The sequence below is a fragment of the Castor canadensis genome, chromosome 6 (genome assembly GCF_047511655.1).
Source record: "Castor canadensis chromosome 6, mCasCan1.hap1v2, whole genome shotgun sequence".
NCBI lineage: Eukaryota > Metazoa > Chordata > Mammalia > Rodentia > Castoridae > Castor > Castor canadensis.
Window position 1 is genome coordinate 61,567,817 of NC_133391.1, and position 27,008 is coordinate 61,594,824.

The window sequence follows — 27,008 nt, forward strand, 5'->3', positions numbered from 1 at the left end:
AAAAATAAAAGGGATGAGTTATTTTTTTCAAGTTTAGTGTTAAGAGGAAAGCAAGAAATAGAATAACAAGTGAATTGGGAGGACCAAGAGAATTTAGAAAATTCAGGAAACTTGTTATAATCTTCTGTTTGTTTTAAAGATTTCATTCATTCATACATATATACATTTGTTTTGACAAGTATTTAGAGTGCCTGTTCTGTACCAGCTATAGAAGAGAACAAGACATTTTTTGGCTCCTGATGTTATAAGACTTAGTATTAATGGAGATAGAGTGTCAGCATTAACAATTACTATACAAAATGAAAATAGGGTGTAACATGAAAGAATGTATTTGCATGGAAATTTTAGGTTGTATGATAGGAAAAGCCTGGCTTACAGATGCTCTCTGAGAATCTGAGGAATAAGAAGACAGCTAATAAGTGGGAAGAGAAGTCTAGGTAGTGATAATAGATAATGCTAAGGACTTATGGGAAGAATCTTGACATAGTGGATAGAGGCTGGTGAGCTCAGGGAATGTTGGTATGAGATTAGAGAGGTAGGCAGGTATCAAGTTATGTGGGACTTTGTCAGTTGGGGTGAGGGGAATAGATTTTTATTCTAAGTGAATGAGAAGCCAACAGTTGGAGGGTTTTAAGCAGGGAATTACACTGTCTGATTTCCATCTTTAAAGAAACACTCTGGCTGCTGTGTGAATAATGTTTTATCAGAACACCAGTTAATAGGTTTTTACTGTTATTTGCATTAAGAGATCATGGTGGTTTTGACTGGAATCCTAGTAGTGCTAGAGGTGTGAGAACTGATTAGGTATGGCAGATGTCTCGGGAGGACTTAACAGGACCCATTCATGGAGTAGATGTGGGGTTTAAGACAAAGTCAAAGTGATTCCTTCATGTGGGGCTTGAACAACTGGGTGAATGAATGGCTTGGCCTTTTGTTTAAATGGGCACTATGAGGTGGAAACCTGAGTATGACTGTAGACTGAAGAACCTATTAGAAGGAGCAATGTTAAAGTTTTCAAGGGAAGTAGTAGTAGTTGCATATTAATGCTCCAAAGAAGATGAGAACTGATTGAGACCTCAGTGTAGAAGTTAGCTTTCAAAATCAGAAAGGAGATAGAAGACAGAAAGATTTCAAGATGGAAAGGAAGTAAGTAGAAAAGCAGATATCAGATAACTTTGATCTTTAATAAGATGCTAGACTTATTACTGTTTTCAATTATGAACATTTACCTACTAAATGTTTTATATTCCTTATATTGACTTTCTAATTTAAATGCTTTGTGTGTATGTATATTTATGCATGTATGTATATTTATCTTTTTTTCCTTAACAGGTTGTAAGTTCTACAAATGGAGAGTTAAACACAGATGACCCTACTGCAGGGCGTTCAAATGCACCCATCACAGCCCCTACAGAAGTAGAAGTGATGGATGAAACCAAGTATGTATTCATTTTGCTTGTTTTAGTAACTTTTTGATTTTTACTGCATGCTTGGGATTTATAATTGCAATTATTTCAGATTTTTTTTTTTCAGGGAATAGGTGCATGCAAAACAAGTGGTATACTTAATTATTTTTATCACTAAGTTTAAAATAGTGCTGTTCCAATAAATATTTTAATAATACAAAACTAGTTATTTAAGAACTGTGCTCAAATTCTCATTTAAAATTAATAGCATAATTTTAGTTTTTTATATTTAGGAGTGTTGCATGAAAGTTATTGCTGTACTATTGATCCTTTTTATAAGCATAAAAAATAATTTTATAGCATATTGCATGCTTTATTAATTTTAAAATGTAATTTACAGTAATGCTGCTTGGAAAAATTAAGCATGGAAAACAATGATCATTTCATAGTATGCTGTTTCTGATGATTTCTCTCTTTTTTCCTTGTATTTTTTTTTTTTGTGTGTGTATAGCTGCCAGAAAGTGTTGAACATGTGGTGAGTTCTCAAGTGTAGGCAGGCAGAAATAGCTCCGTTCACTATAACTTCAAAGATTTAGCATCATTTAAAAAAAAATAAACCTTTTAATATAGAAATTACAATTGGTAAAAGTTATTTTAAAATATTTGTTGTCATTAACGTTAGCTCTGAAAAGTAAGAAATAATTCCTTGAGGAGCTCTTTTGCCTGCTACAACTTTTTTGCTTCAAGAGACAGATTTGGGGACACTTTTTGATTGCATAGATGATATGCCACCCCTGCTTGTGCTTGTGCATTTGTTTTGTAACACAGAGGTTTTTATTTATTTTAAATAGAAAGATAGGTTTTTGAATTAAACTTTTTTCCTATTTGTAATTGTTATTAAATACTTATAACAGATTTCCTCCCTCTATAGTATCACTAAAACCTTATTTCAGTTACTAACCAATTATCATTGTCATTGAATACAATGTTGAAAATTTCATGATAAACTGTACTGAGAGAGAAATGTAAAAATCCTCTTAAGTAGCTCCTGATAATTACAGATACTATGAAAAATAGTATTCTTACTAGTGGAAATGATACTGAATTAAGTTATTTTCTGATATTTGTCTTCAGTTGCATTTTAAATGCTTCTCTTAGTTTCAGGAAAAATTTTGAGTCAGCCTTAAGATGAACAGAGGAGGTTGCTTAGATTAGTAAATTTTGAAACATTTTGCTTCTTTTACTTATATTTAAACATTAAAAATTTCCTTAAAAAATGCTCACTTGATGGGTGCAAAATGAGGAAACTTTTGTGGCTATCTCTTTATAAGAAGCAGTGATTAAGTATCCATTTTAATAAGTTTCAATTGTAGAATTTATTGACAGTGTGAGTAAATTGAGTATATTTCAAGATATAATCAGTCATCTATTTACTTGTATGTTTTTAAATTAAAAACATTAAAAACTGTTCTTGGGAGCAATCCCAAGAACAGTTATGAAAGTGAGGTAGCACTGTGGCAGGTTAGAAGACATATGTCTTTTGTAGTTAAACATGTTTGCTACTTTCTTTAAGCTTCCTTTTTCAGTAAAATCATGCTAATACTACTTACCTCATAGGTTGCTGAAAATAGTAAATGGGATAAAGTTCTGGTATTTTTGTCTTGTACATGGCAGGTGCTCTGTAGCCATTATCAGCCTGCTTACTTCTTTGTTACCAGCTGCCAGTGATCTCTGTCATCTGTGTTCTCCCTGGGCTTGTGCTTCGTCCACCAGTGTCCCATGTTTTTACTTCCTTCTCACATTCTTCATTGAAACTGGCTATGCTGTGTTCATATCCTTCTAGAGGTTTGCTTTCAACCAAATCTATTACATTATCCATCTGTTTGTTCAACATTTATGCTGCTTAGATTTCAGAAATACCTGACACTGTTCTTGCTCTTAAGTAGGTTACAAAGTAGGAAGAAAGATTGTAGTTGTGTTAGCATATATTAGTATGTGATATGTATTAGAAAAAAGGCATAAAATGATTACAATTTGTAAAGAGAAAGATCTTGACCTGGATGATCAGAAAATGCTTTATGAAGGTGACTTTGAAGAATGGCATAATAATTTATTTGGTTGGAAGAGGTGTGGTGTATGCATATAATGGAATATTGACAAGATAAAGAAGTGAAATGAAAAGTACTATGCTAAGTGAAAGAAGCCAGACCCAGAGGGCCTCACATGACCCCATTTGAATAAACTGTCTAGAATAGGCAAATATATAGGCACAGGAAGTAGATTAGTGGTTGCCTCGGGCAGGGAAAGAGGAGGGTGGGGACAATTGCTAATAGATAATGGGGTTTTTTTATGGGATGATGAAAATGTTTCAAATTTAGATTCCTTCTAGGAATTTAGAGGAACAAAGCTTCCTTTAGTTTAATTATTTACTTTTTAAATAGTATGAAGCCATCTTTTTTTTCCTTTCTCTACCTTTTCCTCTTCTCACATTTACTGAACGTATTACTGTGTTTTTGGTAATATGATTATGAAGATAATTCAAGACACTTATCATTAGGGCAGACAGGAAGTACATCAGTGACTTCTTACCCTTATCTTCACATTACAATCACACAGGGAGTTTTAACAATATACTAATGCTTACATTATACTTTCAGGGTTTCTGATTTAACTAGTTGTTCTGTGGTGGGGTGTACTTATTAATATTTTTAAAAAGCTAAGGAGCAACCAGGATTGAGAACCATTGGTCTAATCTAAAACAAGGCATTGTAAGATTAAACACTAAAGGAAAGGAACAGAATATGACTAAAGTGCAGAGAATAGAGTATGTGCTTCTAGCTGGGACGATCAGAGAGTCAGGATATATTTGCAGTATTTCTCAAAATGAAGCATGAATTGACAAGGGAGATGGGTGGAGGGAATCAGAGAAGAGAGGTTGAAGAGTGGTGTGGAGAAAGGTTGAGGAGTGACCCATGATAGAGAACGTGCTATGTTAAAGAAACTGAGATGGGCTTTGGGAGCCAAGGAGGAAATGTGGACTTTATCTTTCTCAGTACAAGAAAGCAAGCTGTCGGGACTTTGAGGCATGGCGCAAGTGGCAGAGCACCTGCCTACTAAGCGCAAGACTCTGGGTTCAAACCCTAGTTTTCCCCCCACACCCCAAAAAAGCTGCCATTTAAAGCCAACAAACAATATGACTGACCAGGTTGAACCTTAGGAAATTAAGGTGGTTGTGGTCATAAGACTCTAACAGTAGCTCAAAGATATAAATTTAAGTTTCCCTACAAAACTAGATGGAGAATTTATATGTTGGGTCAGTAGTCTTTAGTGATTAAATTATTGCTTAAAAATGTGTTAAGGTGACAGTCTGGGCCCATTCGTTTAGTTTCTAAGTGTTCAGGATTTTAATGATCTCTAAAATTATAAACATAAACAAAAGAATGTATTTCTTCAAGTGATCATTTTAGTGAGAAAGAGAGGCAGTAAAATTATAGCACAAAGCAACAAAAACTATGTAACTTTTTCTAAAAAACTTTTTTGATGTCAGGAATTGAATCCAGTGCCTTGTTACAGGCAAGTGCTCTGCCACTGAGCTACAGCCCGTAGCTACTAACAGGTTTTGGAGAAAGAGTAAATGAATTTTAGGTTCAAGGAAGAGCATGTGTAAGATGGGAGGTATGAAAGACTACATGGTGTGTTCTAGGAATGTCAGGTGAATGTTTGCTTGTGCTTCCTTCTACCCACCCTCTACCCTCACTTCCTTTCTTCCTCCCCCTCTCCCTCTGAAGATGAGACTGAGAGACTGAGAGGAATGTGGAAATAGATTAGGGATGAAAAAAAATTATTATTTTTTTTTTTTGTGGTACTGGAGTTTGAACCCAGGGCTTTGTGCTTGCTGGGCAGGCCCTCTACCACTTGACCCATGCCTCCAGCCCATGGAATCAAATTTTGGAGAACTGTGTGGACTTCATGTCCTTAGCCCATGGTGAACTGTTGGTGAGATTTAAGAGAAAGAGAGCATGGCTGTGTTTATTATAGGGGCAATTTGATGGCAGATTGGAGGATTGGAGAAAGGAGGCTGGTTTGTTTCTTTGTTTTGTTTTTGAGACAGAGTCTTTTTTTATATAGCCCAGGCTGGTCTCAAATTCATGATCCTCTGCCTCAGCTGGGGTTAACCTATCACAACACCCACCTTGAACTAAAAATTCTGTTAAAAGGCTTTAAACAATGGTAGAAGAAAGATGAAAATTTCTGAAGTAAGCCAGCATGAGAAGAGAGGGACATTTTGCAGGTTATTTCAGAATGAGAGACAAATTGCATGTAGCTAGAGAGGAGGAAATTGGAGATAAGGACAAGTCTGCGGTTCTTACTTGAAGTACTTATGTGGGTGACTTTGTGAGCTCTTCTCGCATTATTGAATTGTTCCTCTGCCCCTTTTTTTTTTTTCAAACAAGAGATCCAAAGATAGAAAATTACATTTTAGGTATAGATTTTAAGAGGGAAAATCTTTTGTCAAAGAACTAAGGTAATTAGAGGCCGTGAAAGATAATTTATATATACTAATCAACCCAGGTCAGTCCCTGCTTTGCTTATGCAGGCACTGTACCACTTGAGCCACATAGTCAGTCCTTTTTTGCTTTCAGTTATTTCTCATATAGGGTATCACTTTTTGCTTGGGGCTGGCCTGGACTTAGATCCTCCTGCCTATGTCTCCTGCATAACTGGGATCACCAGCATGTGTCACCATGCCCAACTTGTTTGTTGAGATGGGATCTGCCACTTTTTGCCTGGCTGGGCTGTGATCCTCGCTATCCCCTCCCTTCTGAGTAGCTAGGATTATAGGTGTGTGCCACCACCTCTGGCCCTAGCATCTAATGATCTAAGTGGGTTGTTCTGGAGGTACGGATAGGTTTTCAGGCAACAAATGGGTCAACTAATCATTGTAGAAGGGAGAAGAACTTCAGATTAGACAGGAAAATATGCTTCGGTTTTGGGATGACTTTGAGAAAATAAGTGTGTAACATAGATCCAGGAAAACAAAACAAATTCTACATGCAGAAAAAGGCAATGACTGAAGAGAGATCCTGGTGCAATGTTAGTAGCAAAGCCTCAGCCACATCATGTCTGTTTTCTGTATAGTTCCAGACTTTGACTCATTATGAATTTCTGTTTCCTGCCTAATAACATTTAATGAAACAACCTTAGATTTGTCAGAAGCAGAATTTAATACTTATTTCCAAAGGATTTTGGAGGAGAGATGTAGTTTTATAGTTCTGTGATAGGACTGAATAATCACATGAACCTGACTTGTAAGAGCGTATTGGCTCACTGGAACCACATAAAGAAAAATAAACAAAGAGCCTAGAAAGAAAGAAAAGCAACACTAACAAGAATGTGGTTTGATCTTAAAGAAATGGGTAGATTTCTAGACACATATGATCATCCAAAACTGAACCAAGAGGAAATTAATCACCTGAATAGATCTATAACACAAAATGAAATTGAAGCAGCAATCAAGAGTCTCCCCAAAAAGAAAAGTCCAGGACCTGATGGATTCTCTGCTGAATTCTATCAGACCTTCAAAGAAGAACTGATACCAACCCTCCTTAAACTGTTCCACGAAATAGAAAGGGAAGGAAAACTGCGAAACACATTTTATGAAGCCAGTATTACACTTATCCCAAAACCAGGCAAAGATACCTCCAAAAAGGAGAACTATAGGCCAATCTCCTTAATGAACATTGATGCAAAAATCCTCCATAAACTAATGGCAAACTGAATTCAACAACACATCAAAAAGATTATTCACCACGACCAAGTAAGCTTCATCCCAGGAATGCAGCGGTGGTTCAACATATGAAAATCAATAAATGTAATAAACCACATTAACAGAAGCAAAGACAAAAACCACTTGATCATCTCAATAGATGCAGAAAAAGCCTTTGATAAGATCCAACATCATTTCATGATAAAAACTCTAAGAAAACTAGGAGTAGAAGGAAAGTACCTCAACATTATAAAAGCTGTATGTGACAAACTTACAAGCCAGCATTATACTTAACGGAGAAAAACTGAAACCCTTCCCTCTAAAATCAGGAACCAGACAAGAATGCCCACTATTTCCACTCCTATTCAACATAGTACTGGAATTCCTAGCTAGAGCAGTTAGGCAAGAAGAAGGAATTAAAAGGAATACAAATAGGTAAAGAAACTGTCAAAATATCCCTATTTGCAGATGACATGATCCTATACCTTAAAAACCCAAAAAACTCTACTCAGAAGCTTCTAGACATCATCAATAGCTACAGTAAGGTAGCAGGATATAAAAACATAGAGAAATCATTAGCATTTCTATACACTAATAATGAACAAACTGAAAAAGAATGTATGAAAACAATTCCATTTACAATAGCCTCAAAAAAAATCAAATACCTAGGTGTAAACCTAACAAAAGATGTGGAAGTCCTCTACAAGGAAAACTATAAACTTCTGAAGAAAGAGATTGAGGAAGGCTATAGAAAGTGGAGAGATCTCCCATGCTCATGGATTGGTAGAATCAACATAGTAAAAATGTCTATACTCCCAAAAGTAATCTACGTGTTTAATGCAATTCCCATCAAAATTCCAATGACATTCATCAAAGAGATTGAAAAATCTACCGTTTAATTTATATGGAAACATAAGAGGCCGTGAATAGCCGAGACAATACTCAGTCAAAAGAACAATGCAGGAGGTATCACAATACCTGACTTCAAACTATATTACAAAGCAATAACAATAAAAACAGCATGGTACTGGCACAAACACAGACATGAAGACCAGTGGAACAAAATAGAGGACCCAGATATAAAGCCACACAACTATAACCAACTTGTTTTTGACAAAGGCGCTAAAAATATACAATGGAGAAAAGACAGCCTCTTCAACAAAAACTGCTGGGAAAACTGGTTAGCAGTCTGCAAAAAACTGAAACTAGATCCATGTTTATCACCCTATACCAACACTAACTCAAAATGGATCAAGGATCTTAATATCAGACCTTAAACTCTAAAGTTGATACAGGAAAGAGTAGGAAATACTCTGGAGTTAGTAGGTATAGGTAAGAACTTTCTCAATGAAACCCCAGCAGCACAGCAACTAAGAGGTAGCATAGATAAATGGGACCTCATAAAGCTAAAAAGCTTCTGTTCAAAAGAAATGGTCTCTAAACTGAAGGGAATACCCACAGAGTGGGAGAAAATATTTGCCAGCTACACATCAGACAAGGGACTGATGACCAGAATATATAGGGAACTTAAAAAACTAAATTCTCCTAAAACTAATGAACCAATAAAGAAATGGGCAAGTAAACTAAACAGAACTTTCTTAAAAGAAGAAATTCAAATGACCAAAAAACCCATGAAAAAATGCTCACCATCTCTAGCAATAAAGGAAATGCAAATTAAAACCACACTAAGATTCACCCCTGTTAGAATAGCCATCATTAGCAACACCACCACCAACAGGTGTTGGCAAGGATGCGGGGAAAAAGGAACCCTCTTACACTGTTGGTGGGAATGTAAACTAGTACAACCACTCCGGAAAAAAATTTGGAGGCTACTTAAAAAGCTAAACATAGATCTACCATTTGATCCAGCAATACCACTCTTGGGGATATACCCAAAAGACTGTGACACAGGTTACTCCAGAGGCTCCTGCACACCCATGTTTATTGCAGCACTATTCACAATAACCAAGTTATGGAAACAGCCAAGATGCCCCACTACTGATGAATGGATCAAGAAAATGTGGTATCTATACACAATGGAATTTTATGCAGCCACGAAGAAGAATGAAATGTTATCATTCGCTGGTAAATGGATGGAATTGGAGAACATCATTCTGAGTGAGGTTAGCCTGGTCCAAAAGACCAAATCGTATGTTCTCCCTCATATGCGGACATTAGATCAAGGGCAAACACAACAAGGGGATTGGACTTTGAGCACATGATAAAGAGAGCACACAAGGGAGATGTGAGGATAGGTTACACCTAAATATTAGCTAGCATTTGTTGCCCTCAACTCAGAGAAACTAAAGCAGATACCTTAAAAGCAACTGAGGCCAATAGGAGAAGGGGACCAGGAACTAGAGAAAAGGGTAGTTCAAGAAGAATTAACCTGGAAGGTAACACACATGTACAGGAAAGCAATGCAAGTCAACTTCCTGTATAGCTATCCTTATCTCAACTAGCAAAAACCCTTGTTCCCTTCCTATTATTGCTTATACTCTCTCTTCAACAAAATTAGAGATAAGGGCAAAATAGTTTCTGCCGGGCATCGAGGTTGGCGTGGGAGAGAGGGGGCGGAGTGGGTGGTAAGGGAGGGGGTGGGGGCAGGAGGGAGAAATGACGCAAGCATTGTATGCACATATGAATAATAAAACAATAAACATTTTTTTAAAAAGTATGTGGTTTAAATGTTTGCTAAGCTTGCTCCATTTCCCCAAGATCATGACAGTAGTCGAGATGTGAAGAGACTCTGAATGAGTATGAACTAATGTGAGGAGAAAGCATGTATTTAAATTTTTGTGCATGTGGACAATTTTCTAAGATCAGATAGTTAAATTTATTGATAATAATTTTTTCATATTATCTGTGAAAACTGTGGAATGTTCTAATTCCTGGAGTTCATGCTATTTGCAGTAGTTATCAACAGTAACTACCTTTTTTGTTTTCCTGCTATCAGTAGTTCCAAGTGCTAAAATTACATTGTCTGTTTTACACATTTGCCTGCACTTAGATAAATTGAAGGCATGGATCCACTTAGTATCTGTCGTACTCAGCTTACAGCATCCAGGACTGAGACTTCACTGGAAATGGAGAGGCAGGAGGGGTGGCCAGCAGAGCAACGCTTCTTACTCATTAGATTCAGACTCAGCATGAGATGCAAGTCATTTTTTCTCCAGGGAAGTCTGTGTGAGATAGGCACTAAGACATTGTTTTGTGAGGTTTCACTAGAGTGTGTAGCCCATGTGTAAGAAGTCTGGGTTTAGAACATACCTAGCATTTTGACCAGGTTCTTACTCAGGAGTTAGTTGCATTTATAAGGCCAAATATTTATTTATTCAATAAGTATCATATGAGTACCATCTTCAAGCAATATATCTGTGACCAAGCACTTATAAAGGTTAAATTCGACTGTGAAGTAAGGTAATAAGTAAACAAAAGAATTTCAAAGTGATAGGAGAAAAATAAAGCAGTATTGTAATAGAGTGTATGGGGTGTGGGGCAGCATTGTTTTAGATGGAGTGCTAGGGACAGGGACAATTGAGCTAGGTCAGTCACTAAGACTATAAATTACCTGTTTTGGAACTGAGTATTAGAAATTGGTCACAGGTTAAAATATCAATTTACTCCTCAATTTGTGTGCAGATACAGTTTGAGAGCATCTCTTTGTAGTGGATGCATTCCTATCACATAAAGCAAAGCTGCCCTCTGGTGGTAGTTTCTTTAATAGCATGCCAACTTCACTTTAGCAGCTGTATTTTAAGGCTGTTTTAATTTAGTGGTGTTTATTTTTGAAAAAGATTTTTTTAATTGAGTTTAAACTTAAAGGGCCTCTGACATTAGAATTCATTTCTAAATCTTATTTGATCTTAAATAAGTTCTTGAGGTGGTTTTCTGTATTTGATAATATATCAATGAAAGTTTACTTAAGAAATGGGAAAAATTTGGCTCTCAGAACTGAAAGCAATGCTGGAAAAATAAATCAGGCAATGTGAATAGCTAATGCAAGTGTGGAAAATTGGGACTTGAACCTGGTCATCATGAATTATGTTGCATTATGTTTCCCGCTGTAAGAGGCTTATGTAACTTAAAGCACATTTTTGTTAGAAGAATGTCTAAAGAATGTACTGTAGAATTCAAAATGATAAGTGATAGTATTTAGAAGTGCTTAACACTATTAAGGCAACTTTTTATTGAAATTCAACCAGATTCATAAATTTAATATTTTAAATATTTGGTTATTTTCATCTGAATAGCAATTTTTTATTTTTGCTTTCTATCCTATGGATGCTTTTAATTCTTTTGGGTTTTTTTTTTATTCATTTATTCATTTGTGCATACATTGTTTGGGCCATTTCTCCCACCTGCCCTCACCCCCTCCATCTCCCCTCAATCACTCCTTGCTTCCAGGCAGAACCTGTTCTGCTCTTTTCTCCAATTTTCTTGAGGAGTAGACATAAGCAATAATAAGAAAGACAAAGCATTTTTGCTAGTTGAGATAAGGATAGCTATACGAGCGATTTTTAAAATTGCTTCTGTGCACAAGTATATTACAACCCGAATTGATTTCTTCACTACTTCCTGGTCACCTTCCCATATTGACCTCTGTCATTTTAAGGTTACTGTATTAGCTCCTCTGCAGTGGGGACATCAAATACTTTCAAGTTTTGGGTTTCCTACCTATCCGCATTCCTCCCATATGTGCTCTCCCCTTAGCATGTGACCCAAGTCCAACAACACTACTGCATTTGCCCTAGATCTAAAGTCTGCAAATGAGGGAGAACAAACGATTTTTGGTCTTCTGAGCCTGGGTAACCTTGCTCAGAATGATGTTCTCCAGTTCCATCCATTTACTTGTGAATGCTAAGATTTCATTCTTCTTCATGACTGAGTAAAATTCCATTATGTATAAATACCACATTTTCTTAATCCATTCGTCAGTAGTGGGGCATCTTGGCTGTTTCCATAACTTGGCTATTGTGAATAGTGGTGCAGTGAACATGGGTGTGCAGGTGCCTCTGGAGTAACCTGTGTCGCATTCCGTTGGGTATATCCCTAGGAGTGGAATTGCTGGATCATATGGCAGATCTATGTTTAGTGTTTTAAGAAGCTTCCATATAGTTTTCCAGAGTGGTTGCACTAGCTTGCATTCCCACCAGCAGTGTATGAGGGTTCCTTTTTCCCCACATCCTTGCCAACACCTGTAACAGGGGTGAGGTAGAATCTTAGTGTGGTTTTGATTTGTGTTTCCTTTATGGCCAGAGATGGTGAGCATTTTTTCATGTGTTTTTGGTGATTTGAGTTTCTTCTTTTGAAAAAGTTCTGTTTATCAGTTGCGCATTTCTTCATTGGTTCATTGATTTGCAGGGAGTTTACTTTTTTTTATCTGCCTTTATATTCTGATTATCAATCCTTTGTCTGATGTATAGCTGGCAAATAATGTTCTCTCACTATGTGGGTGGTCTCTTCAGTTTAGAGAGCATTTCTTTTGTTGAGCAGAAGCTTTTTAATTTTATGAAGTACCATTTGTCAATCCTTTCTCTTAGTTGCTGAGCTGCTGGGATTCTATTGAGGAAGTCCTTGCATATACCTATTGCTTCCAGAGTATTCCCTGCTCTTTCCTGTACTAACTTAAGAGTTTCGGGTCTGGTGTTAAGGTTCTTGATCCATTTTGAGTTGATATTAGTACAGGGTGATAAACATGGACGTAGTTTCAGTTTTTTGCAGGCAGATAACCACTTTTCCCAGCAACATTTGTTGAAGAGGCTGTCTTTTCTCCATTGTATATTTTTGGCACCTTGTCAAAAATAAGGTGGGCATAGCTGTGTGGATTCATATCCGGGTCCTCTATTCTGTTCCACTCGTCTTCATACCTGTTTTTCTGCCAGTACCATGCTGTTTTTATTGCTATTGCCTTGTGATACAGTTTGAAGTCGGGTATTGTGATACCTCCAGCATTGCTGTTTTTGTTAAGTATTGCCTTGGCTATTTGCAGTCTCTTGTGTTTCCAAATGAACTTTAGGGTAGATTTTTAAATCTCTGTGATAAAAGTCATTGGGATTTTGATGGGAATTTCATTAAACATGTACATTGATTTTGGTATTATAGCCATTTTTTACTATGTTGATTCTACCAATCCATGAGCAAGGGAGATCTTTCCACCTTCTGTAGTCTTCCTCGATCACTTTCTTCAGGGGTTTGTAGTTCTTGTAGAGGTCATTACATCTTTTGTTAAGTTTACTCCTAGGTATTTGATTTTTTTTTTGAGGCTATTGTAAATGGAATTGTTTCCATATATTCTTTCTCAATTTGTTCATTGTTGGTGTATAGAAAAACTAACGATTTTTTAAGTTGATTTTGTATCCTGCCACCATTTTGTAGCTGTTTATGGTGTCTAGGAGTTTTTGGGTAGAGTTTTTTTGGGTCTTTAAGATATAGGATCATGTCACCTGCAAATAGGTATATTTTGACAGTTTGTTTACCTATTTGTATTCCTTTAATTTCTTCTTCTTGCCTATTTGCTCTGGCTAGGAATTCCAGGACTATGTTGAATAGGAGTGGGGATAGTGGGCACCCTTGCCTCATTCCTGGTTTTAGGGGAAATGGTTTCAGTTTTTTTCCATTAAGTAGGATGTTGGCTATAGGTTTGTCATATATAGCCTTTACAATGTTGAGGTACATTCATTCTATTCCTAGTTTTCTTAGAGCTTTTTTCATGAAGTGGTGTAGGATCTTATCAAAGGCTTTTTCTGCATCTGTTGAGATGATCAAGTGGTTTTGTCTTTGCTTCTATTAATGTGCTATATTGCATTTATGGATTTGCATATGTTGAACCACCCCTGCATCCCTGGGATGAAGCCTACTTGGTCATGGTGAATGAGCTTTCTGATATGTTGGATTTGGTTTGCCATTATTTTATTGAGGAATTTTGCATTAATGCATGTTCATTAAGGAGATTGGCCTATAGTTTTCCTTTTTTGGAGGTGTTTTTGTCTGGTTTTGGGATGGGTGTAATACTGGCTTCATAAAATGAGCTAGGCAGTGTTCCTTCCTTTTCTATTTTGGGAAAAAGTTTAAGGAGAGTTGGTATTAGTTCTTCTTTAAAAGTCTGATAGAATTCTGCAGAGAATCCATCAGGTCCTGGACTTTTCTTTTTTGGGAAACTCTTTATTGCTGCTTCAATTTCATTTTGTGTTATAGATCTATTCAGGTGATTAATGTCCTCTAGGTTCAATTTTGGATGGCCCTAAGTATCTAGAAATCTGTCCATTTCTTCAAGATTTTCAAATTTATTGGAATATAGTTTCTTAAAGTGGTCTCTGATGATTCCCTGAATTTCCATGGTGTGTGTTGTTATCTCCCCTTTTGCATTTCTGATTTTACTGATTTGGGTTTTTTTCTCTCCTCATTTTAGTCAGATTTTCCAGGGGTCTGTCAATATTGTTTATTTTTTCAAAGAACCAGCTTTTTGTTTCGTTGATTCTTTGTATGGTTTCTTTTGTTTCTATTTCATTAATTTTGGCCCTTATTCTTATTATTTCTCTCCTACTTGTTTTGGGTTTTGCTTGTTCTTGTTTTTCTAGGAGTTTGAGATATGGCACTAGGTCATTGATTTGAGATCTTTCTGTCCTTTTAATATATGTACTCTTGGCTGTAAACTTTCCTCTTAGGACTGCCTTTGCTGTGTCCCATAGGTTCTGGTAGGTCATGTTTTCATTTTCATTGACTTCCAGCAACCTTTTAGTTTCCTCTTTTATTTCATCAATGACCCACTGATCATTGAGCAATGTGTTTTTCAGCTTCCAATTGTTTGCATATTTTCTGCTGTGTTTTTTTTTGTTGTGCAATTCTAGTTTTAATTCATTGTGATCAGGTATAATGCATGGGATTATTTCTATTTTCTTTTATTTATTGAGGCTTGCTTTGTGCCCTAAGATATGATCAATTTTGGAGAAAGTTCCATGGGCTGCTGAGAAGAATGTATATTGTGCGGAAGTTGGATGAAATATTCTGTAGACATCAGCTAGGTCCATTTGACCTATCATGTGATTTAGTTCTAGAATTTCTTTATTGATTTTTTGTTTGGATGATCTGTCTATTGGTGATAGGGAGGTACTAAAGTTTCCTGCTACCACTGTGTTGGCGTCTATATATACTTTTAGGTCTTTCAGAGTATGTTTGATGAAATTGGGTGCACTGATGTTGGGTACATAATAGATTGAAAATTGTTATTTCCTTTTGGTGTATTTCTCCTTTTATTAGTATGGAGTGTTCTTCTTTATCTCATTTGATCAATGTAAGTTTGAAGTCTACTTTGTCTTTGATAAGTATTACTACTCCTGCCTGTTTTCAGGGGCCATTGTCTTGGTAAGTCTTCCTCCAGCCTTTCACCCTAAGCCAGAGCTTGTTTCTGTCAATGAGATGGGTCTCTTGTAAACAACAGATTGTTGGATCTTCCTTTTTAATCCAGTTTGCCAAACAGTGTCTTTTGATGGGGGAGTGAAGTCCGTTAACATTCAGTGTACAACTATGTTCTTGATAGGTTAGTTGGTGGTTTCAGTCACCTGTTTTCTTTCCCTTGGTTTAATTTTGTTTTGTGGCTGTATTGGGTTTTTAGCCAAGTGTGTGTTTGCTATTTCTGCCCCTGGTCTGGGTATAATTTAGATTAACTAATTCACAATAATAGAACTAAAAAGAAAAATAGAAATCAATGGGGAGAGATGAACAAACAAGAAACAAAACAATCAACAACAAAAGAAAACTCCAGGTTCAAGAACAATAGACTTTCAGTCTTAGTTTAAGTTCCGGTGTTACTCCTCCAGTATCCAGTCTTGGTGTTGGTATTTAAGGAGAAGCTCTGTGTAGTCTCTCCAGATGATTGGGTAGTGTTTCTTTTCTTCTATCTTTTAGAAGCAGCTGCTTGGTCAGCTTCTCCCTCAGAGAGGTGTGGCAGTTTAAGTTTGTATGTTGTTTTCAGGTTCTGGAGATCAGCTCTGTAGTCCACCACCACTCTGCTGTTTGGTCTGCCAAATGTCTCCCAGGCAGGTTTGGAGCCAGTGTCTGGTGGGGTGGTGGCAGCCCTCCTGTTTCCTCAGTGTAATGTGGTGTGGAGAAGCTTTCTACAGGTTAGGGGTTCAGGGTGTCTAAGTTTTGATTCTCCTTGGTGCTTTATTTCTGCCAAGTGTGGCTCCAGTGTCTCAGCAAGGTTTTTTGATTCACGGAGCTCACGCTGTCTGCTTCTGTACCCTAGTCGCCATCTTGAATCCTCCCTTTTGTTAGTTTTTAACTGAAATATTTAGAGTAATGGTTTTCATCTTTTATAAAGTATTTGAGATTGCTGAGATTTGAGAAAGCATTAGGTAGACAGTGCTAAAAATAATTTGACTTATTTTTCTAAGTCCAGGAAGAATCTGTTTCACTCAGAGTCTTGTTTTATTTACAGTGGTAGCTCTTTAGGTTCAAGACTGGGTAATTAGTTTCAATTTTTCATGGTAGTCACCTCAGTGAGGTAAAGTTTATAAAGATTCATAATTGCCCACATTTACAGTTGAATCTTTACCAGTCAATAATACCATTTTGTATTACTCACATCTCATGGACTAGTCATTGTATACTGTTTGATACACTTTCAAAGTTGCAATTATGTAATTTTGGTCATGGCATAAATCACAATAAGTGATAGGAAATTTTTGATAAAGGATAATGTAGGTAGAGAGACTGTGTGATTTAATTGGATAGTACAGGTTTCTGGCTACATTTATTTTATAGAACTGTCAAACCTATTTAGCAATTATTACATCTTCCAAATCTTTTGCTGGATAGAACTTTTGAAACTACATGGTTATGCTTAGTTTGCAAATGCTGAGTTTATATCCTTTAATGAATGTGGATTGGTAAGAACTGTAAGAACACCTTGCTTTTGTTACAAAATATGGAACCCAGTGATAGCCAACCATTTTTGCCTGTACCAAAAGTAAACTCAACCCTAGAAATCAGAGGTGACTTAATGTCTTTCCTCTCCCCCATCCCACACATGCATGCATTCGTATATGTTTCCTTTTTATCTTTTTTGGGTAAATAGCAATTAGAGATTCTCATTAGCTTTTCAGTTCATACCAGCTTAGCATTGTTGTCCAGAGTGTGATATGTGTTGCATCTTATCATGACAAGGAGAATTTGCTGTGAGAGAAACTAGTTCTTCTAGGGCTCATCTCTAGGTTTCTTCATTTAGGAATAAAAGTCAGGACTCTATCATTTTGAATGTGTAATCACCTTGATTATGTTATTTTAAGTGTTTAGTGTAATTTTGCTTTAATTAGAATAATGTACAAAAAGCTTGGCATTCTTCAGCTTTAGTGCCATTTTGAACATTGTGTTTAATATATTTCTCTCTTCTAGTTTGTAAATATAATAAGAAATGTTTGTTGATGAATGCATTTTGGATTTCTTCTTTATCTTTGGAATCCAAACTGCTTCTTAATGGAAATGAAATCCCCAGTATTAGGATCACCATTGCCTTTCTAAGAATGGCCTCACCAATCTTATATATACATCAGAGAGAAAGAGAGAGACAGCACAGGAGCATTATAAAAGCGTACACTGACAGAGATCCTTGAGCATCATAAATAACATGTGGTGGGTCAGTTAAAATTCAGAGTGCATAGATAGTCAATTCTTGGAGCAAAGCCTTGGGATTTACTGGCTCCGTTTTATGTTGCATAGGATGTCTTGCTGTAACTAAATGGCATGTTGATAAAATATGATAGCAGTAACTCTACCATAGTTTCACTAATACATATGCTTCACTGGCATTTTCTTTATTTTGCACTAGCTTGTTGCTTTTTATGGCCCTTTAAGTTAGTATGATTGATTCAACAATTGATGATTTTAGTACTTTGAAAATAAAGGAGTATTTCCTTCATCTGCAGGTGCTGCTGTTTTTTCAAACGAAGGAAAAGGAAAACCATACAACGACACAAATGACTCTGGACACAGACAGACCATGGGGAGTTACTTACATGTTCATCTGCTGTCTTGGGATTAAAATCATCTCTGTAGTGACCACGTATATTTTCAAGGACTCACTCTTGGAAACAAAAATGTCATACTTTCATACTTCATTTTGTGGTTGTCTTACATTCATATTTTTTTCTAATTTAACTTTTATGGAAGCTTTAAAGTTTTATCAAAACGTGAGTGCTTTGCCCATCAGTGAATGGAAAGGACCAATGGGGTGGTGGTGATGAGTACATTTCTAAAGGACGTTTTTCAGAAGCTCTTCTCTTGTTGGAGAAAGCAGTACAGTTTTAAGTGTCAACCAATTATATGCCTAATTTGATTTTGTATATCTTCTGTAAGACCATACTCAAACAGGAGTTTTCTTCCCAGTGGACAATGCAACAGAGAAAACAGAGTTGGCCAAACATTTATTTCTTGAGAAGTTCATATTTTGTGACATCTGCATTGATTTCAGTATTACTGATGGTACTGTCATTCATGAGTCATATTAACATTCTCTGTGAAATCATGGTACAGTCACTGCCCAGAGGTACTGAGGAGAAAGCTCTATGGGTTTGGCAGATGGTGGTGGTAAAATGAATCACAAGAAGTGCGGGAAATTCAAGTTCTGCTTATGTTGCACCACTATGTGAAGTACAGTGTTGCAGAAGTGGGAGAAGTGCTTATTTTTTAGAATTGCAAACATTTGTATGATGTAACTTTATGCTTCCAGATAATAATGTATGTTAGATAGCAAGAAATGAATACTTTGAGAAGTGATGTATGTTGGAATTTTTAAAAAATACACTAAGGAAAAGAAAGAAATGTGAACCTCGTTGTAATGTGTAAGGCTAAAGCCTGAGGAGATCCCACTGAAACCTACTGCTGAATGATTACATTCTCCCCTAAGCAGAAAACTTTGGATGTGCCATGCAATGGTGTCTGTTCATTCTTTTTGTCTGATTAAAAAAAAGACTCCCAGCAATAAAAACTGGGTCACTCTATTGCCCTCTGTGCACATTAGTGTCTTGTAGTCACCTTTGCTAATTCTCTGGAATTTTCATACTCTTTAGCATGATTGAAAAACTATTTTGGAGAAGATGGGTCAGGTGCTTTGCCTTCATAGTCTTTTTAAGTGCTGCATATGAACAAAGTAACAGTTCTGTAAAAAAGGAAGTCCATTCCACCTTTGAAGTATGCTTTGTTTTAAGCCATAAAGATGCAGGTATACTTTTGTCACATCCCTCTAGCCAGAATTTTTCAAGAAGGGTTAAAACAAAAAGACTGGCTGGAAAGAATTGTGTTGATCAAATCTCATATTTTCCTTTCATTTATAAAATTGTTACTTACTCCTTTCATGCAGTCCCTTTGTCGTAAGTGTGTGCCTCCAGCTATGCTTATTTATTTTTATTGTCTCAAGGTAACATTTTAAAGTGTATATTAAAGTAAACAAATCCACAATTTTTTACTTTATTATTGCATTTACAGGTATTTAATTGTACTTTATAATTTATTTTTCTTATTAGCAAAATGTTCAGTACATTTTTGATGAATTAGGCACCCATATGAACACCACAGACCAGGACGTTGTTTATCATTGTTTCTCTGAATCTCATGAATGGTCTTTTTTTGTGACTTTAGAGACCTACACTCAGCCTAGAAAACGTGCTGTGCAATTTGATCAACAGTTTGCATTCTGTCTGTCTGTATGCTGTTATGATGTCTTCAACTACAGGAGTTGCATACTGAGTTTTCATTTTTGTTTGCTTTGAGCAAGGTAGATGGATGTTTTGGCCATTATAATGTGAAACCATTCTTTCTTTACAGTATTTGACCAAATTTGTGTGTCTATGAATATTTGTAAATACATGCGATATCTGTATTTCTTATCATAAGCCTATTTAGTTTTATTCTCAGTAGGGTTTTTTGGACTGTACAGTGTTTATATGATCTGAACTCCTTATACATAAGAAGGTGTGTATATTAATCCAATTATGGACTTAAAATATTTTAAAAGTATAAATACCCTTATTTGCTGCAAAGACCAGTGTGTAGACATTTGCTTTTTAGCAATATTTTTAAGTGCTCCATTTTAATGCCAAGGAGTGAGTCTTTTGGCAACACAAACTGGTCAATAATAGGTAATGCAGGTATGTTCAGGTTAAGCCAACAATGTTTTGCATTTTTATGCTTTTCTGTCAACACTAATGAAATCAACATTGCCTGAATGTCTGAATAATGAAACACATCCCTGTTTAAAAGTGTGTAATGGAAAAAGAAATAAAAAATAAAGGTAGTTTTTTTAAACTTGCTCTTTCCCCTTTCCTCTAATTATGAGTAATATAATGCCATTCACTAATTCAAAACAGGAGTTTTTAAATTTTACTTCATTTACTCTATTATATGTGAGAACCAGAGCTAAAGGAATATGCTTTTGTTACTTTGTTTTTACTTTTCTTTGTTGCATCACAGTCATAAGGAGCACATACCAAGAAGGATCTAAGCTTTTTTGTTTTACTTTTTTTTTTTAAACATTTCTCTGTGATAGTTAATAGCACAATTCATTAAAGCCATCTTCTAATAACTAAGGGAAATAGAGATTTTATTTCTTCCTGAAAGTGAAATCACACTATTAGGTTCATAGAAATTCATCAGTATTAATCCAGCTTTAAGTGAATAACTTTGAAATCATTGGATATAGAAAACATGTTTGTAGAAGTAACTCTGTCCTTGTGCTTGGTCCTTTGAAGCAGTTTACTAAGTGACATTGACGGCACTCTGTTTACTGAAGGACAAGGGAAGCAGTCTCTTAGCCTGAGAATGTTTCCGTTAAGCACCAGAGACACAAAGCAGCAGGAGGACTGTCTAAGTTGATGCATAGCCTTTAAAAGGCCTGTCTGCAAGAATTAGACTTAAGATTGGGGTTCCAACCTCAATGATTATGTAGTTGTATTAGTAAGAACCTTTTGAACTGCAAGTGATAATAGCTTAACCTGGTTTATGCCATAAGACTGTATGTTTTCTTATTTAATCATTTAATCTCAAAGTCTAGTTGTAAAACACTGCAGATGTGGTTAACTAACACAGGAATCTGTCTCCATACCATCTCTTGGCTTTTTTTTTTTTTTTTTCAGAACAGGTTTGGGGGGTGGTTACTGAGGTTTGAACTCCAAGACCTTGCACTTGGAAGGCTGGGGCTCTACTGCTTCAGCCACACCCCCAGCCCTTTCTGCTTTCATTTTTCCAATAGGGTTACATTTTCACCCGGTCTGCATGGAGCATGATACTCCTATTGATGCCTCCTGCATGGGCGTGCACTGTCACATCCACTTATTGATTGAGATGAGGTCTTCACTAACTTTCTACCTGGGCTGGACTCCAAAAGCACTCCTTCCTATTACCTTCTCTGTAAAAGGTGTGAGCCACTGGGCTTTCCATCCTGCTGTTTCCTTGCATGTATGATGGAAAGTGGTCACCCAGCGCCTTGAGACATTCTACTCTGCTGTCTTAGTAACCACAGTAGAAACAAAGGGCTACTTTTCTCAACAGTTTCAGCAAAATCTTAAGACTGACATTTATTTGGTTTACATGCCTATCCCTGAATGAATTACTTCCAAGAACCTTTGCTGTTCTCCCAGTGGCTGAGTGGAGTTGTGGATCCACCTTTAAAAGACATTTGTCCTGAGAAATGAGGCAGCAAAGGTTCTACCCAAAAGGATATGAGGATATTGTAATCCAAAGGACAGTGGATATCTACTGTGCAGGCAAGATAAACAGATCCTACTATCATGCAGAGAAAGACAATGAAGCATAAAGGCAAACCTTAACTTTTAAATTAACATTATTACTATTTTTCAGAATTTTATGAACATATTATTAGAAGTCACTTATAAGTGAGTATTACTGAGAAGTGTTTTGGACTGAGGTAAAAAGGCAAGTCACAAGTACCTTATTTGGTGTGTTTTGTTTACCTTCTTGGGTTTTGGTGATAGAATTGGATTAGAAGAGTTTTTCTATGGTGTATTAATAAGTGTGATTCCACAGTTTGCTGTGATTTTCAGAATAACTAGTTTGTAGTCTGACCAACTATGAGTCAGACCCAATAAGCCATGAAGAAATTTTCCTCTTCATAAGAATGTGTGGATGTTTAGCCATAGAAAAGACTACAGAAAAGTATTGTCAGGTAATATTGCTTGGAATATGGATATGTTTTCTCTTTTCCTTCTTTCTTGCATTTTTTTGGATACATGGTTTTAATTTGTAGCCCAGGCTGGCCTAAAGCTCATGATCCTCCTGCCTTCTGAATGCTGGGATCAGATAAAAAAGACTTTATTACAACACTTGTTTACCATACTGTGATTTCACTTCATTGGAAAACATTTCCCTACCTTTTCTGGACTGAGGTTGGCAAGCTTCTTTTGGTAAAGTTCAGGTTTATGGACCAACAGGCAGAAGTGAAGTTTTTATACTTAAGTAATGAGAAAGAGAACAAACTTCCACAAATATTTTATTGATGAAATTTGAGATATATTAACATTTGAATACAATACAAGTCTACCAGTGGTAAGAATTTAATTAGTTTGAGGGGATACTTTTTCATGTAGTTGGGAGTTTGAAGTTGACTGTAAATAAACATCTTGTAATGCAACTTTTCATAATTTGTCTTTCCACCCGGATAGATTACTGTCAGGTACTGTTACCAATCCTTGAGCAGATGACTATGAGCACATTCATTTGTAAAGTATTTGTAGAACTCTATTACATTCTGCTCTTCATACTTGTCTTTTAACATACATTGCAGATTTATCAGTTCCTATTGGAAGTTAGGTAGATTCTTAATTGTACAGTAGAATACACTTGGAATTATGGAAATTTCCTCTGAACTTAGATTAAGATACGAAAACCCAGCAGTGACAGTTTTGGCACTTGGAAAATACATCTACTGCCAACATGTGTGGGAATGGAGAGCACTCCTCCTTTTAGCTTGACAGCATGGTCCTGCGCTAACCATGCAAGTTTGATAAACAACACTGTTATCAGAATGGTTTTGTTGCAGTGTGTTTCACAGAAAAGTGCTGTTTTATGTTAACTTTAGGTTAAATTTATTAAGAAACATTATCAAGCTTGTAGCAAAAGTTAATTTCCAGTGCCATTCAGTGTTCAGCTTTAGTAATTGAGGGGAATTCTTTTCATTCATAAAAATTTCAATTTTTATGAAAAAAAATTGCAGTAGCTGGGAGTGGTGTCACATGCCTGCAATACCAGCTTTAGGGGAGGCAGAGATGGGATGATCATGGTTTGAGCCCAGCGCAGGGGGAAATGTTGGCAAGACTCTATCTCAAAGAATAAATAAATATAAATATTGCACTCAGGCAAGTGCAAATCCCACAAAAAAGAAAGAAAGAGAAGCCAAAACAACAGCAAAAAAAAAAAAAAAACCCAAAACAGCACAGCCCAGTTATGGTACTGTACATTTGCACCCTACATTGGGAGGTGTTGGTAGGAGAATCATGGTCGAGGCTGGTCCTGGCAGAAGTCCCTACCTGAAAAATAAGTAAATCAAAAAGGACTTGTGGTGTAGCTCAAGTGACAGAGGACTTGCCTAGCAAATACGAGGCCCTGAGTTCATATCCCAGTATACACACACACACACACACACACAAATGAAACTTTACCACTGCCATCAAACTGCTATGGAGTTGGTCAAGTGAGGATGCTCAAGGTTTTTTTTTTTTTTTTTTCTGAAAACTTAACAGATCAAACATTAGCAGTTCAATGACATCAAATATTTTCTACAAAATACCTTCTGATGAATAATACAATATATAACTATAACTTTAAACATTTAACATTTTGACAGTCTTGGTAAACTTGTCCAAATCTTTTTTTTTCTGCACACATATTTCTGCTGTCAATTGTAACACAACTTAGCAGGTTCTACTTCAGGTTGTATTGAACTGGTGTTTTTCACCTTTAAAGATACTCCTTCCTGTACTTTTATATGCAGAGTACTTGTAAAAACTGATTCTTGAGTCACCTGGTCTCAACACTGGGGAGTACTATGAACACCTGTTGGCTAATCAAAAGCAAAGGGAAAGAACTTGAAATTTGCCTTGTTTTTAATCATCTGTTGGTGACACAATAATGTCCTAATGTCTTCACACAACTTTTTTTGAAAAGCTGGTAGTCATAACCAAGTTTATTTTATCTGAATGCACTTTCTGGCTGCTGCAATCACACAACTCAACACATGAGTGAACAGCTTGCTTTGCTTGGCTAATGAACCACACAGAAGGATACTTTGTTACACCTTTATCCTCATTTGTGTGTGAATAAATTCCTCTGTGAGGAGATACTATGTTTTACTTTTGTGATTGTTCTGACTATTGTGTTCCTGTGAGTTGAGGATATTGTGATGAGTGCTTACTCTGGTAATGTAGAAAAACATATTTTTAGTACAGCTAAAGTATCATTGCACAATAAACAATGCTTTCCCATGTAATTGTATAACAAAATAATCCACACTTCACTGTGCCTTAAAACTGCAACAAAGATTACTTTTCTGACATGATGAATATGCCCTAGTAATATAAAATAATACAATGTTTGTTTGACAACATGTGAGGTGCTTGGAAGTACTGTTGAGTTATAATCATTACTGAGATTGATAGTGTGTTGAGTAGCGGTGCGAAACAATGAAAACGCCACATATGGGCTTTGTCACTACTCAACTGTTCTTTTGTAGCATGAAGGCAGCCATAGACAATGTGTAAATGAATGAGCATGGCTGTGTTCCAATAAAGCTTTATTTATGGACACTGAATTTTGAATTTCATATAATTTTTATGTCTTGAAATACTCTTGTTTTTTTTAGCCATTTAAAATCTCAAATACTGGAGTCTGATCTCAAAATGGAGCTAAGACCGCTGCCAGGTCACCCCCCAGCCCGACTGGGCCACTGCCGCTGCGTGGGGGGGAAGGAGGGCCATGATCCAAAGGATCCAGAGCAGCTAGCGAAGCTGTTTATTGGGGGTGTGAGCTTTGAAACTACAGATGATAGTTTAAGGCGACATTTTGAGAAGTGGGGCACACTCACAGATTGTATGGTAATGAGAGACCCCCAAACAAAACGTCCCCAGGGGCTTTGGCTTTGTGACCGACTCTTGTGCTGAGGAGGATGCAGCAAGGTGCGCTCCATCTCCATCAAACAAGGAGACGGGCGCGCGGGAACCAGAGACCTCTTTCTAGAGATGACTTTAAAGCCCCCGCCCATCTAACAGTGAAGATTTTTGTTGGTAGTATTAAAGAAGATGCAGAAGAAAATAATTTGAGAGACTACTTTGAAAAGTATGGCAAGATTGAAACCATAGGAGTTATGGAAGACAGGCAGAGTGAAAAAAGAAAGGATTGCCTCTGTAACTTTTGAGGATCATGGTACAGTTGATAAAATTGTTGTTCAGAAATAACCACACTATTGATGGGCATAATTGTGAAGTGAAAAAGACCTTTTCTAAACAAGAGATTTGGTCTGCTGGATCACAGAGAGGCCTGGAGGAAACTCTGGAAGTGGTGGAGGTAATTTTCGCCTTAGTGAAAGCTGGTGAAGAGAGATTATGATGGTGGAAATGGTGGCAGCAGAGGTAGCTATGGAGGAGGCGATGGTGGCAACTATGGTGGTAGGAGGAAATTTTGGTGGGGGTAACTGTGGTGGTGGGAACTATAATGATTTTGGAAATTACAGTGGACAACAGCAGTCAAATCATTAACAGATGGAAGGGGGAAGTTTGGGTGGAAGAAGCTCTGGCAGTTCCACAGTAGTGGTTATGGATCTGGTGGTGGAAGTGGTGGATATGGTAGCAGAAGGTTTTAAAAACAACAGAAAAGGGACTGCAGTTCTTAGGAGAGACAGTGAAGAGTTGTCAGGAAAGCTGCAGGTTACTTTGAGACAGTGGACCCATATGCATTAGAGGAATTGTAAAAATCTGCCACGGGAAGAACAATGATCCATAGTCAGGAAAGTTACTGCAGCTTGAACAGGAAACCCTTCTCGTTCAGGACAGTCATAGTCACAGTTTGCAAAAAATGCAGCTATTGATTAATACAATGTAGTGTCAATTGGATGTACATTCCTAAGGTCTTTCATCTGTTGTAGCTTTGTCTTTTTCCTTTCATTACATCACGTATATTGGCCTGTAAATTGTGGTAGTGGTACCAGGAATAAAAAATTAAGGAATTTTAAACTTTTCAAAAAAAATAAAATTGCAAATACTATTCTTAATTCCTAGGCTGACCAAATATAGAAGATGGGCTGGATTTGGCCTGCACACCATGGTTTGCCAACCCCAGACCACACTGAAAAGATTTGGTGTTTGAGGAAAATTTTTTAATCCAATTAAATGAAATTGCTTACTAAGAGATGAACTATCTTCTCTGTACAAAAGAAAAGAGTATTTACAAACAGCACAAAAAATTACAGTGCTAGAGAAACCATACCACAGCATGTTCAGGAGGTGGAAATGAAGCAAGTGAGGTAAGACTGTCCCACCTGCATGACCTCCTATGTGGAAGCAGTGTGAAGTCTAGGCAAATGTGATTTGAATCCAAACTTCTTCACTTAGTTTGTGAATCTGGCAAGTTATTTGAATTATTAGCCTCAATTTTCTCAGCTCAAGTTGGAAATAATTCCGATTTTACAGCATGACTCTGAGAATCAGCAATAGTCTTTATATTAGCTGTTAATGTAAGGCACCTTTTAGTACTGCCTTCATAATAAAGCATGACTTGAAACTGAGTAGCCCCTTGATTTGTTACACAGTGCTATTGCTCTTTGAGATGAGCAT

General features: G+C 36.6%; 1 protein-coding gene and 1 pseudogene across 12 annotated transcripts in view; both read left to right on the forward strand.

Annotated features, from left to right (window-relative positions):
* The window catches only part of Csnk1g3 (casein kinase 1 gamma 3), a 104,134-nt gene extending 83,659 nt beyond the window's left edge, over nt 1-20,475 (forward strand). For 9 of the 12 annotated variants that reach the window (XM_074076573.1, XM_074076574.1, XM_020176301.2 and 6 more), the window contains 3 exons: nt 1,333-1,439; nt 1,918-1,941; nt 18,099-20,475. In XM_074076573.1, the coding sequence (XP_073932674.1) occupies nt 1,333-1,439; nt 1,918-1,941; nt 18,099-18,153 (186 nt within the window). In that variant the 3' untranslated portion in view covers nt 18,154-20,475. The remainder of the gene's footprint in view (nt 1-1,332; nt 1,440-1,917; nt 1,942-18,098) is intronic. The other 3 variants (XM_074076576.1, XM_074076575.1, XM_074076580.1) reach the window with 1 other exon arrangement.
* A 136-nt stretch (nt 20,476-20,611) lies between these two features.
* Nucleotides 20,612-26,501, forward strand: LOC141424116 (heterogeneous nuclear ribonucleoprotein A3 pseudogene; annotated as a pseudogene).
* The last annotated feature ends 507 nt before the right edge of the window (nt 26,502-27,008 follow it).